Raw genomic sequence first — 13,770 nt, 5'->3', positions numbered from 1 at the left:
TTATCTACACTAGGAAAGGACCATAACTAGCCCCCCAATTCTATTAGATGATTTGGCCGTATCTAATGTGGGGTCCTCTCACTTCATCACAACGTGATTAGTGACATTTTACTGTTAATTTTAAATGTCATCTTTTCTAGCCCAGCTAAGCTCCTTTTCATCTCAATATATCCTTTTAAATATATATCTCTTTCAGGTCACAAACTAAAAATCAATTGTGGACATGTGAAAGTGATAAAAGGGTCAGAAAAAGCCAAATTGCCCTCTTGCTGTAACTTACCTAAGAATTCGGGAACACAAGAATTTTTCAACATTTGCTTTTCTTTTTGAAGGAAAGTGTCTGTTTTCTCAGATCGATTTTCCAGATCGGTTTGCACTGGGATATAAAATGAATGATCAGCGAGAGGCATGGCCCTGTCCCCTGCATAGTAGTTCTAGGTTAGGCAGATCGTCTCAGCCGGCTCAAAATCTTAGGTTTCCCAGCATCAGTACCTTGGTTATATATAGAGCACTCCATGTGGTAGTTCAATGCAGTGCATAAAAGTTGTCATTACGAGACTTCCTTGATTCCTTGTGTAGTACTTCTTTGAAGTCATGAAATGAAATGAAATTAAATTATATTTTATTTATATCGCGCTCTTGCACAAGTGTTTCAGAGCACGACCAGGCAAAAGGGAGGGGAACAAGGGAGAAACAAAAATCTTACTAGGCCCAGTGACGTCTAAGAAAGCGCAAGTGCATGGAAAAGGGAAAAGGGGAAAGTGCATGGAAGGTGCTGGGGTGAAAAGTGCGGAGCAGAGGAGAGAAAACAGAATAAATATCAAATTAACTAAATAAATAAGGGCGATAAAACCATGGTAGTGCATCCAGTCAGTGGAAGCTTGTCAGATAAGGTATATCTGATAAGTGCAGAAGAAAAGTGGGACGTAGACTGTATGGGTACAGATACAGAACCCTAGTGCAGAGGGGGGCCTGGAGGCAGTGCAGGAGGGGGGGGCAGGGTGATCAGGTACCTGGGCCCAAATGACAGAGGGTGGCTAGATGCACCATGCCAAGAGACGAAACAGATCAACAGGGGAGAAGGGGGGTGAAAACAGAGGCAACGAGGAAGGTCTTGAGATGCTTCCGGAACCAGAGATGGTTTTCCTCAAGTTTCAAGGTGGTTCCAGCCGAAGTCAGAGATCTACCTGCAGCTCGTTTTTTGCCATATTTTGCCATTAAACGCTCACATTAAAAATAAAAAGGGGAAAAAATTACAAGAAAGCTATTTGATTTCAAAGATGATGAAGTCAAGAGAGCTTTTACATTCATATACTATTAAAATTGAAATGATTATTTTGGCAGTTATGTATTTTCAGCGTGTCCAGGCATATCAGTGAGCATCAGAAAAAGGACTGTGAAGCTGAAAGTGTTTCAGTTCTTTTTTCAACAGCATCAACTATCACTTATGGAAATGGCATAGTAGCAGGAAAAAACCTGCCGGTACCTGCATTCTGGGGGGACATATCATGTATAAAGCTTTCAGTGAAATGTTCTCGCGGGTTCGGAATGGAACCTCGTGGAGCGGTGTACAAAACATTATGGGTACTATGACCGACTGCCAAATGGAAGCCGTCATAACTTCAATGGTATGATCCTAATGTTACAAAAAGTACATTTATTTGCTTAATTTTGAATGTTGTAGAAACTTTAATTATCCAAAGCTACCGAACTGTCTTCTCTCTTGTAACATGTTAGACCGTAAAGTGCTGTGTGTCATACATTGGAGGTACTGTTGCGCTTGCGCAGCTCAGAAATGCTAGTTTTAGCAATGCATAATGATAACAGGGGGCCCGATGAAACATGTCAGCTTGTTGTTTTCCTTCCTTTGCAAACATCTTGGCATGATCTTGCCCGAGCAAACGTATTCAGCTGAACATCCAAGCAACTCAAATGGTTAAAGTTCAGCAAACCTCTCAAACATTTTAGAAGTTTGGTTATTACCTTGACTTAAGTTCATGTTAGTTGTCTGATAAATCTATAAACACTAGGATGAAAAGAAAAGAGGCTTACCTGCCTGCGGTTATTCACAGGAAAAAAAGTGCTTCTTGCATGAAAAAGCACTTTCATTTTCATATTTGTTTTTCATTTAACAAAAAAGGTAACCTTGAACAATGAAAAACGTCATTACAGAGATGAATTGCTGTACGGGCCTTTTTTAGGGACAAAGTTGCCATTAACTAGCATTTAACTGAGAAATATTGAAATGGCATTTCAGGGCGGAAAAGGCTGCATCATACGCCCCCGACATGTCAGGGACATCTATGGGGTACATGCCAGGCATGCGCTCTCCTTATTGTGATATTACATGCCTCACTGCTACTCAGGTAAGTGTCCTTGAAGGGTCAATGTCGAAGCACTCAAGAGGGCAAACAGTAAATAAATCATCTTTCTTTAAGGAAACGTCATTAAAAAACTGAATTTTTATGAACGTACGCTGCCAGTCTCCCCTGGAATAAAACTGCCCGTGGTTTCTATGAGTGTTTATGGAGAGATCCTAAACAATATATACTTGGTGTCTTTTTTATTTGCGAAGTACTCGGCTGCACCCACATGTCTTCAGTAGCATTTCAAGCAGCACAGGTTCAGCAACAACGTCAAGTACAAATGAATGTTGTCATTTTGTCCGCGGTGTTTTTACAGGCTGTACTAACGGCGCATCATGTTTCCTCTTTCCAATGGCAGCTCAATCAGAACGTGGAGGCGCAGAGAGCACGCTTGCGCGATGACATCAAGGAGTACAAGTTCCGAGAAGCTCGAATGCTGCAGGACTACACTGAGCTCGAGGAGGAGAACATCTGTCTCCAGAAGCAAGTCTCCATCCTCAAGCAGAACCAGGCAAGCAGCGCTGCTTCCACACACATTGCCCCGTAGACGACTCATGGTCCCACGAGGCCACACGTCAGCTAAAGATATCGTCAGACTGTATTTATTATCAACCACTTCTGGCATTAAGAAAACCTCTACCAATAACTAACAGACGCTTACATGATGAAAATAAAATATTGCGAAGACATCCGTAATTTAACATGCCATTAATTTGAGCTGCCGGCCATAAACACAGATCATGGTGGTCCTTGTCCCCAAAGTCATACTTCGGTAACCTCTAAACCTACATTACACAACCTTGCTTTGTGTTCATGTGCTTGGCTCCAGTAACAGTGTTTACTAGATAAGGATATCATTGCAGGTTTTTACATTAAATTAGTTCATTTTCTTGGGAATTAACTTTTGGGCTGTGCACTCTAACCCAACCATGATTTCACATTACTACATCTAAATAGGATTGTACATGTAGTACGTATGACTTAAGCATTTTCCTCCGATGAAACAGCATGGCCATGGGATAATGTGTACCGAAATGAGCAGTCGAGTCTATTATGCAGTTCCAGAACATGTCAACAGTGGATCTAAAAGCACCTTTTTGAGACACACTTTGATAGTCAACCCCTGAAACAAATACATCTAATTGTATTGATCCACAAGGCAGTGGTCACAATCAAACACACCAGTACCATTTAAATCCAATTAAGCTTTGTTAAGACATCATTGATTTGTAAGTGTGGGCTGGAAAAGCGACACCCACCCACTTACTTGTTCTTGTGTCCTACTGTCCATACAATGTTGTTGCCACATGACTATTTTCCATCCCAGATCATTTTCTAGATTCAAGGAATACGCTTCCTACTTGCTTCTGCTGGTAGGCAGCCCTAGATGGCTTTTCCAGAATAGATTTCAGTTGCCCACTTGTGCCCAATAGATCAACAATATTCATCACTCTTGTTCTGTTTGTAGAATATGAGTTCTTAGAATGAGCAAAGTTCATTTGGTTGATTATTCCCTTAACAGCTTGATTGTGTGATATAACATTGTCACACGTTTGCTTTCACCTGGGGAGGAACCACATACTGTGTTTGCATTAGCCTGGTAGGCTCATGTTAATTTTTAGTATAACTAATCCTTTATTTGATGCCAAATGCAGGTGTGGCAGTGCCCCATGAAACTTTGTTAGCATTGTGTTAGATGGCAAGTCGTGTGTTAGATAAGGACGAATTCTGCACCTCTTTTAAATATAAAAGTTTGTGTCAATGCACAAATCCAGTCCTTTTAACATTTGAAGTCCAGAATTCAAGTCTGATTTTAGAAGTCAGATTTTTTTTTTCCTAAACTTTCAGTGCATCTATTTGTCCCCTCCCCCCAAGAAAACAAATCGCACCTGTTGGTTCATTCCTTACGCCTTAATCTAACTAAAGCCGATTCAATACACGTGAAGCAGAATTGTACAGGCTGCGTCATCTGGGTCACTTACTTGTTAATTTGTAACTGTTTGTATGAAATAATCCATGTTTCGATAAATTGCCAAGAAGGACATCCATTTTCTAAGAGTAAAGAATGTAACAGCAGAACATTGTTTTCCATGACTTTCTTCCACTTTGCATGCTGGCAATGCAATGTTATGTGTTCCTTTTTTAATCCTAGGTGGAATTTGAAGGGCTCAAACATGAAATTAAGAGGCTTGAGGAAGAAACTGAATTTCTCAACAGTCAGCTGGAGGATGCCATACGGTTAAAAGAGATTTCCGAACGCCAACTGGAGGAAGCCCTTGAGACACTGAAGACTGAGCGGGAACAGAAGAACAACCTGCGGAAAGAGCTCTCGCACTACATGAACATCAATGACTCCATGTACACCAACCACCTGAACATCTCCCTGGATGGACTGAAGTTCAGCGACGAAACCACCGAGCCCAACAACGATGACATCATGAACGGCTTTGAGCAGAACTGTCTCAGCAAAATGAACACTGACAACAAAGCATCCACTCCAAAGAAAGACGACAACTTCCCCCCGGCGCCGAGCCTGGTCTCTGACCTTCTGAGTGAACTGAATATATCAGAAATCCAAAAGCTGAAACAGCAGCTCATGCAGGTAATGCTCTCTGCATCCAAGGAGGTAGAGTATAACGCATAAGTAAATATTACTGGTTCAGATATTGACGAGAATCCTCAAAAAGTCCATAGGAAGCTTTTGTCGAATTTCTCATGGTTAAAAACGTGGTTGTTGTAGGTTGTGATATACAGATTCAGGGGTACAAATATGAAGTTGCAAGCTACTAGCGAGGCATAAAAAGTCACTTGCCACCTCATTTCTTCACATGCATACAGCACAGCATTTCCTACTCGCCAAGTCAATTATCACTATCCAGCAGCTAGGGGTGGGTACAAATAATGAGCCCTGTATATTAGTTGTTTTATTGGGCCAGTATTTTACAAGTATTTAATTTCATCATGGATTTTAAGGTTGTGTGGTACTTATCCACATGTTCACATCTGGAAGATTGGCACTAGTGCACGCACAAGCTAGTGCACAATAACCTTATGTTGAACCAATGTAAAGTACATGGGCATCAACCCATGGAGGCAGTGGCCATCTGAGGGCCTCTTTATATTTTGGGCCAATATAATGTACTGGGGCATCATCCCAGGATACAGGGCCCAAATGAAGACATTTTCGGTGCATGTTGGATGCAAAGTGCAGGGCATCCTCTCATGCATAAAGCATTGTCAGAAGAAGTGTGGCAAAACGCATACAACTAAACATTTCTGGGCGAGTAGATGTTTCTTGTATAAATAGCCATAAAGTTGTGTGATGTCTTCTGGCTTGGGTACACTATCCAATCCTGGATTGTTCATTGCGTTTTGGGCATTGTAATCTATAACAGGCAGTGGAAAACTGCAAGTATCAGAATTCAAAGATTAAAATCAGGACTGGGTGGGATATGAGAATAGTGAGGTTGGAAGGGAATATCATTACACAGTTTGTGATGTATCTTGATTACTTAATGATTTGATTAATTTTAATGTGTCCATTGTTCAGTATCTTTTATTGGTGTGTGCGTGTGTGTATGTGTGTGTGTGCAATTAACAAAGCCATGGAGCTCTCATTTGTTGATCACTTGCAACTGATTCCTTGCAGATGGAAAGAGAGAAGGTTAATTTGCTGTCTACACTCCAAGAGTCACAGAAACAGCTGGAAAACACCAGAGGGGTTCTGTCAGAACAGCATGACAAAGTCAGCAGGCTCACGGAGAACCTGAACGCCATGAAGAAGCTGCAGGCCAGCAAAGAGCGCCAGTCTGCACTCGACAACGAGAAAGAGCGCGACAGCCACGAAGATGGGGATTATTATGAAGTTGACATTAATGGTCCAGAGATCTTGGAGTGCAAGTACAAGGTGGCTGTGTCCGAGATCAGCGACCTTAAAGATGAGCTTAAAAGTCTTAAAGCCAAATATGAGGGGTGTGAGTCTAAGTATGAGGAGGAGAAGGGCAGATTTGAAAGTGAATCGCTTGGGTTCACTGAAAAGATTTCCTTTCTTGAAAGAACTACTAGGCAGGACAGAGATACACTGGTAAGGCTGGAGAAGGAACTGAGGAAAGTAAGTGACGTTGCCGGAGAAACCCAAGGTAGTCTCACCGTTGCACAGGATGAGCTAGTCACCTTCAGTGAAGAATTGGCCAACTTATACCACCACGTGTGCATGTGCAACAATGAAACGCCCAACAGGGTGATGCTGGACTACTACAAAGAAGGTAAAGGGGGGCGCAACAGTCCAGAGGGTCGCAGCCGGAGGTCACCAATACTGCTATCAAAAGGGCTCCTTCTCACCGAGAATGGAAATGGGGATGGCATGGTTTCCCCAGCTTCACCCCTTCCATCTCCAGTGTCTGATCCTCGGCGAGAGCCCATGAACATTTACAATCTTATTGCTATCATCCGCGATCAGATCAAGCACCTGCAGGCTGCTGTGGATAGAACCACAGAGCTGTCGCGGCAGCAGGTTGCAAGCCTGGAATTTGGGTCTGCAGGAGACAAAGACAAGGAGGTTCTCATGGAGGAAATTCTGAAGCTGAAATCTCTGCTGAGCACCAAGAGGGAGCAGATCGCAACTCTCAGGACTGTCCTCAAAGCCAACAAACAGGTAAGCAAGCATTTCACATTGTATCTGTGGACAGCCACAGGGTAGCAGTGGGTATCTGGAAACCCTGTGGGGTCGCTGAATCAAGAGAAAGCATTAATAGGAAAGAGCTGAAATCCAGGTAGATGTTGCAGGTTTAACCACTTACCTTGGACCATACAAAAACTGCACATATAGTATGGTGGCATCTGTCTTTTTCTCAGATGTGATAGTAGATATTCTGGAGGCGACACACTCCACACCACACACAACTGCCCTTTCACTTGAAAACTCACTTGCTCGTCACTTCCAAAATGAGTAGGCACTTCTACACTCAAAGTTTCCTCAATTTATATCTGCATCAGCATGATATGTGTTCACCATGCAGATTATTACACGCTCTTTACCTGCCACACTTTGTGCTTCTGCCAATTCCCCTGGTTATAGGTGCCTATGATCGATCATATGATTGGCTAAAGCTGCCACAAGTGGAATCCAGTCCACATTCCAAGACACTGAGGTTGGGGGAGCAGGTTCATGTGTTTCCACATAAAGAAAACCTGATTTGGTTTAGTTTGTAGTATAAATCATTTCATCGAAGGCAGAGCAAGTGGATTATGAAAGCCAGGATGTACGTTACACCTAGCTCAAACGCTTCGCAATGGATTGCAAGTTAGTTGCAGGGCACGTTTTTGTTTAAATTGTGGGTCATGTCAGATGGTTCTTGTGACCCACCATTAGTCCCAATGAGCATGCAAATAACCACCCTCCACTCTAGATCCATTGTATGGAAACGTATCTCGTGAATATTCATTGTGGAGGTCCAGAACGCATGGCCGTATTCAATGCTCAAGCCCTGGCATCGTGTAGGCATGGTGTGAGTATTTGTACTCAGCCAGGCCTACAGTGGATGAAAGCCACCCTCACCCTAAACTAATGTCCCTGACCCGAAAGACAGGCAAAGGTTTCCACACAAATATTTTCCAAAGTAACGCTCCTCTTGTTCGCGATCGCTTGACTAATGAGCGAACCGCTTCACAAAGAAACCTGGTGAAGCCTTTCCCTAAATGGAGATAATTCAGAGTTCTGGTGCATAGGTAGTGCATGTACCATCAATGTAACAGAAGCCAGGCAGAGCATTTTAGGACGGACAGGTATCATTGCTGCCTCTGCTCTTTGCCCACTGTCTCCTGGCCGTGCCTCTGTGGAAAGAAAGAGGGAGCCTTGTAGATCTCCTTTTGCTCGATTCATGGAGGGTGTCTTCTTTAATAGGGTTTCGGGATGGTGACGCATGGGTTTAGGCTCCCTGCACATCGCCTGTTACAACAACAAAAAAAGGACAAACATTATGGGGCGGGCTGAAACCGTGCTGCACCCCTCCGTAATGAATGTCACGCCCCCATGCATTACTGTCTAAGTAAAATGGAGTTACTATCCAATATCGTTTATTACTTGGGACCATGTGGTAATGCGTTTCCCTCTCCTGAGCTTATTACCCGCAGTCACGTTGCCTGCATTATTTTCAAATCATGCGTATATAGGGCCCTCTGAAGAATCAAGTGGCTAATTGTATTGCGCTTTGGGAGACATTTTGATGCTTGTAAACCTCACGTAAATCTTCTGAGCCCATTTCTCTTCCTTCCTTTTGATCGTCAGACGGCGGAGGTGGCCCTGGCCAACTTAAAGGGCAAGTACGAGAACGAGAAGCAGATGGTGCGAGAGACCATGATGAAGCTACGCAACGAGCTGAAGGCGCTCAAAGAAGATGCTGCTACATTCTCCTCTTTGAGAGCCATGTTTGCAACCAGGCAAGTACTCTCTACTTCACATCCCTATGGCAGGAGCAAGTGATTTAAGATCATATGAAGGTCATCCTCATACTTTATTTCAGCTAATTAGCCACGCAAGAATCAAAGTACAGCTAGAATAAAATTCCACATACTTTAATTCCATTTATCAAGCATACAGTTTCAATTCATGATGTCCTTTTAATCAATAATTGTGGCATTAGAGGAATTTTTCCTTAAAATAAATTGATCCAGTTGTAGGGCCAATATAAAATAACAGTATAATAATAAATACTAATTATAATTAACTTCACAATATCAATCAGATCCTTATAAAACATTTTGGGCATGGGTGACGTGGTCGAGTTTCAATGTCATGAAGGTGATCTGATGAATTTATTATCCGACTAATTTAAAAAAATCTCTTCCTCCTACTCCAGGCATAATACCTGAAGTTTGTAACAGCGAAAGTGACATCAGGGAAAATGTTACTGTTGCATAGCATTTTCTCGCCTCCCAGGTCTCTTACACCTTGATTTATGTTATGTTATGTTATTTTATCTTATACCGCGCCAAAGCCCGTAGGCATCCAGGTGCCGAGAGACAGAAACATGCAGGCTACCTATGAGGAGAGGGGGTACTAATGGAAGAGGTAGGTCTTCAACTGTTTCCTGAAGGAGAGTAAATACTCGGTCTTACACAATGTAGCTGGTAACGCATTCCAGGCCTTAGCGCCTTGGATATGAAACGCTCTGCCCAGCCCACGGGATCGTTTCACACGATGTAGGACTAGTAAGAGATCTTCCGCTGATCTGAGTCTTCTTGAGGGTTGGTAAACACTTATAACATCCTTAAAATAAGTTGGTGCAGTCCCAAAGACGCATTTATGAGGCAGGGTTTCACAATTCTCTGTCTGATGATTGAATGTGCAGGACATAATAACAAAAAATGTTGAACATTTTCTATGTGATCGGAACAAAAGGGACAGTTAACGGGCCTAATCATGAGTTGAGCCATAGCCCTTAAAATGCAACTGTAACGCTATTACCACCACATTCAAGGGTTGGCCCAAGCATGAGCCTGGTGCTAAATGTAAGTTTTACCTCCAGCTTTTTGCTGGAGGTAAAAATCTCAATTTTCGGGCTGTTTTCGGTGCTATTAGCATGGTTCTATTTGCATCAGCGCTAATAGCACCACCCCCAACCCCATTGTGTCCCATGGACCCAATGGGGAATAGGGATTTATCGCCTTACCACTACTCGTGATTCGGTGTAAAATTGCGCCGGACCGAGTAGCAGAAACACAAATTGCATTGGGCAGCATCCCGGCACAGATCAGGATAGCGCCCAACTCCTGATGAGGCCCACATGTTACATCGTCCAGCTGTGTATGTAAGGGGTAACATGCCTAATCCTAGCTTCAAGAAAAGGAGCCAAGCATAGGGCCTTTCAATGATAGTTAATAATTTTCCATCCCTATTTAATTTTTCAATGCCAAACACGATAGACCTGTTGACAACAAGAGTGTGGCATCTAACTTCTTCTTTAGGACGTACTCCTTATATGCCTGGGTCACTTGCTCTTTACTAGCCTTACAAATCAGGGTTGGGTTTGACCATAGGTTCTCTAAATTCAGGCCATGAGCCAGGAAGGTTATCACTGCCCTCGCTAGAATCAAACATCCATGGTTGCATCTGTATAGAGATGCAGATTTAGCCAAAGGCATATCCAGTAGTGCAGTAGCTCCATTTGCAATCCCAGTTCCAAATGGAGCATAGCATTGGGGGAACTGGAAGGTAGTAGGTAGCATTGGGGGAACTGGAAGGTAGTAGGTAGCATTGGGGGAACGGGAAGGTAGCAGGTAGCATTGGGGGAACGGGAAGGTAGCAGGTAGCATTGGGGGAACTGGAAGGTAGGTAGCATTGGGGGAACTGGAAGGTAGTAGGTAGCATTGGGGAACTGGAAGTTAGTAGGTAGCATTGAGGGAACTGGAAGGTAGTAGAGGGGGAACTGGAAGGTAGTAGGTAGCATTGGGAGAACTGGAAAGTAGTAGGTAGCATTGGGGGAACTGGAAGGTAGCAGGTAGCATTGCGGGAACTGGAAGGTAGCAGGTAGCATTGGGAGAACTGGAAGGTAGCAGGTAGCATTGGGAGAACTGGAAGGTAGCAGGTATTTTTGGGGGAACTGGAAGGTAGTAGGTAGCATTGGGAGAACTGGAAGGTAGCAGGTAGCTTTGGGGGAACTGGAAGGTAGTAGGTAGCATTGGGGGAACTGGAAGGTAGTAGGTAGCATTGAGGGAACTGGAAGGTAGTAGTGGGGGAACTGGAAGGAAGTAGGTAGCATTGAGGGAACTGGAAGGTAGTAGTGGGGGAACTGGAAGGTAGTAGATAGTATTGGGGGAACTGGAAGGTAGTAGGTAGCATTGGGGGAACTGGAAGGTAGTAGGTAGCATTGGGGGATCTGGAAGGTAGTAGGTAGCATTGGGGGAACTGGAAGGTAGTAGGTAGCATTGGGGGGAACTGGAAGGTAGTAGGTAGCATTGGGGGAACTGGAATGTAGTAGGTAGCATTGGGGGAACTGGAAGGTAGTGGGTAGCTTTGGGGAACTGGAAGGTAGCAGGTAGCATTGGGGGAACTGGAAGGTAGTAGGTAGCATTGGGGGAACTGGAAGGTGGTAGTGGGGGAACTGGAAGGTAGTAGGTAGCATTGGGGGAACTGGAAGGTAGTACGTAGCATTGGGGGAACTGGACGGTAGTAGGTAGCATTGGGGGAACTGGAAAGTAGCAGGTAGCATTGGGGGAACTGGAAGGTAGTAGGTAGCATTGGGGGAACTGGAAGGTAGTAGTGGGGGAACTGGAAGGTAGTAGGTAGCATTGGGGGAGCTGGAAGGTAGTAGGTAGCATTGGGGGAGCTGGAAGGTAGTACGTAGCATTGGGGGAACTGGACGGTAGTAGGTAGCATTGGGGGAACTGGAAGGTAGCATTAGGGGAGCTGGAAGGTAGTACATAGCATTGGGGGAACTGGACGGTAGTAGGTAGCATTGGGGGAACTGGAAGGTAGCAGGTAGCATTGGGGGAACTGGAAGGTAGTAGGTAGCATTGGGGGAACTGGAAGGTAGCAGGTAGCATTGGAGGAACTGGAAGGTAGTAGGTAGCATTGGGGGAACTGGAAGGTAGTAGGTAGCATTGGGGGAACTGGAAGGTAGTAGTGGGGGAACTGGAAGGTAGTAGGTAGCATTGGGGGAGCTGGAAGGTAGTAGGTGGCATTGGGGGAACTGGATGGTAGTAGGTAGCATTGGGGGGAACTGGAAGGTAGCAGGTAGCATTGGGGGAACTGGAAGGTAGTAGGTAGCATTGGGGGAACTGGAAGGTAGCAGGTAGCATTGGGGGAACTGGAAGGTAGTAGGTAGCATTGGGGGAAGTGGAAGGTAGCAGGTAACATTGGGGGAACTGGAAGGTAGCAGGCAGCATTGGGGGAACTGGAAGGAAGTAGGTAGCATTGGGGGAAGTGGAAGGTAGCAGTTAGCATTGGGGGAACTAGAAGGTAGCAGGTAGCATTGGGGGAACTGGAAGGTAGTAGGTAGCATTGGGGGAACTGGAAGGTTGCAGGTGGCATTGGGGGAACTGGAAGGTAGTAGTGGGGGAACTGGAAGGTAGTAGGTAGCATTGGGGGAGCTGGAACGTAGTACGTAGCATTGGGGGAACTGGACGGGAGTAGGTAGCATTGGGGGAACTGGAAGGTAGCAGATAGCATTGGGGAACTGGAAGGTAGCAGGTAGCATTGGGGGAACTGGAAGTTAGCAGGTAGCATTGGGGGAACTGGAAGGTAGTAGGTAGCATTGGGGGAAGTGGAAGGTAGTAGGTATCATTGGGGGAACTGGAAGGTAGCAGGTAGCATTGGGGGAACTGGAAGGTAGTAGGTAGCATTGGGGGAACTGGACGGTAGTAGGTAGCATTGGGGGAACTGGAAGGTAGTAGTGGGTGAACTGGAAGGTAGTAGGTAGCATTGGGGAACTGGAAGGTAGTAGGTAGCATTGGATGAACTGGACGTAGTAGGTAGCATTGGGGGAACTGGAAGGTAGTAGGTAGCATTGGGGAACTGGACGGTAGTAGGTAGCATTGGGGGAACTGGAAGGTAGCAGTGGGGGAACTGGACGGTAGTAGGTAGCATTGGGGGAACTGGAAGTAGTATGTAGCATTGGGGGAACTGGACGGTAGTAGGTAACATTGGGGGAACTGGACGGTAGTAGGTAGCATTGGGGGAACTGGAAGGTAGCAGGTAGCATTGCGGGAACTGGAAGGTAGTAGGTAGCATTGGGGGAACTGGAAGGTAGTAGTGGGGGAACTGGAAGGTAGTAGGTAGCATTGGGGGAGCTGGAAGGTAGTACATAGCATTGGGCAACTGGACGGTAGTAGGTAGCATTGGGGGAACTGGAAGGTACCAGGTAGCATTGGGGGAGCTGGAAGGTAATACGTAGCATTGGGGGAACTGGACGGTAGTAGGCAGCATTGGGGGAACTGGAAGGTAGCAGGTAGCATTGGGGGAACTGGAAGGTAGTAGGTAGCATTGGGGGAACTGGAAGGTAGGAGGTAGCATTGGGGGAACTGGAAGGTAGTAGGTAGCATTGGGGGAACTGGAAGGTAGTAGTGGGGGAACTGGAAGGTAGTAGGTAGCATTGGGGGAGCTGGAAGGTAGTAGGTAGCATTGGGGGAAGTGGAAGGTAGCAGGTAACATTGGGGGAACTGGAAGGTAGCAGGTAGCATTGGGGGAACTGGAAGGTAGCAGGTAGCATTGGGGGAACTGGAAGGTAGCAGGTAGCATTGGGGGAACTGGAAGGTAGTAGGTAGCATTGGGGGAAGTGGAAGGTAGCAGGTAACATTGGGGGAACTTGAAGGTAGCAGGTAGCCATTGGGGAACTGGAAGGTAGCAGGTAGCATTGGGGGGAGTGGAAGGTAGCAGGTAGCATTGGGGGAACTGGAAGGTAGCAGG

General features: G+C 45.2%; 1 protein-coding gene across 2 annotated transcripts in view; it reads left to right on the top strand.

Moving 5' to 3' along the window:
* Positions 1–13,770, top strand: part of BICD2 (BICD cargo adaptor 2) — a 482,602-nt gene that overhangs the window by 420,836 nt on the left and 47,996 nt on the right. For both annotated transcript variants that reach the window (XM_069643614.1, XM_069643615.1), the window contains exons 3-6: positions 2,725–2,877; positions 4,519–4,968; positions 6,016–7,020; positions 8,653–8,804. In XM_069643614.1, the coding sequence (XP_069499715.1) occupies positions 2,725–2,877; positions 4,519–4,968; positions 6,016–7,020; positions 8,653–8,804 (1,760 nt within the window). The remainder of the gene's footprint in view (positions 1–2,724; positions 2,878–4,518; positions 4,969–6,015; positions 7,021–8,652; positions 8,805–13,770) is intronic.

The sequence above is a fragment of the Ambystoma mexicanum genome, chromosome 2p (genome assembly GCF_040938575.1).
Source record: "Ambystoma mexicanum isolate Mex_15411 chromosome 2p, UKY_AmexF1_1, whole genome shotgun sequence".
Lineage (NCBI taxonomy): Eukaryota > Metazoa > Chordata > Amphibia > Caudata > Ambystomatidae > Ambystoma > Ambystoma mexicanum.
This window is presented reverse-complemented; position numbering and strand designations above follow the sequence as displayed.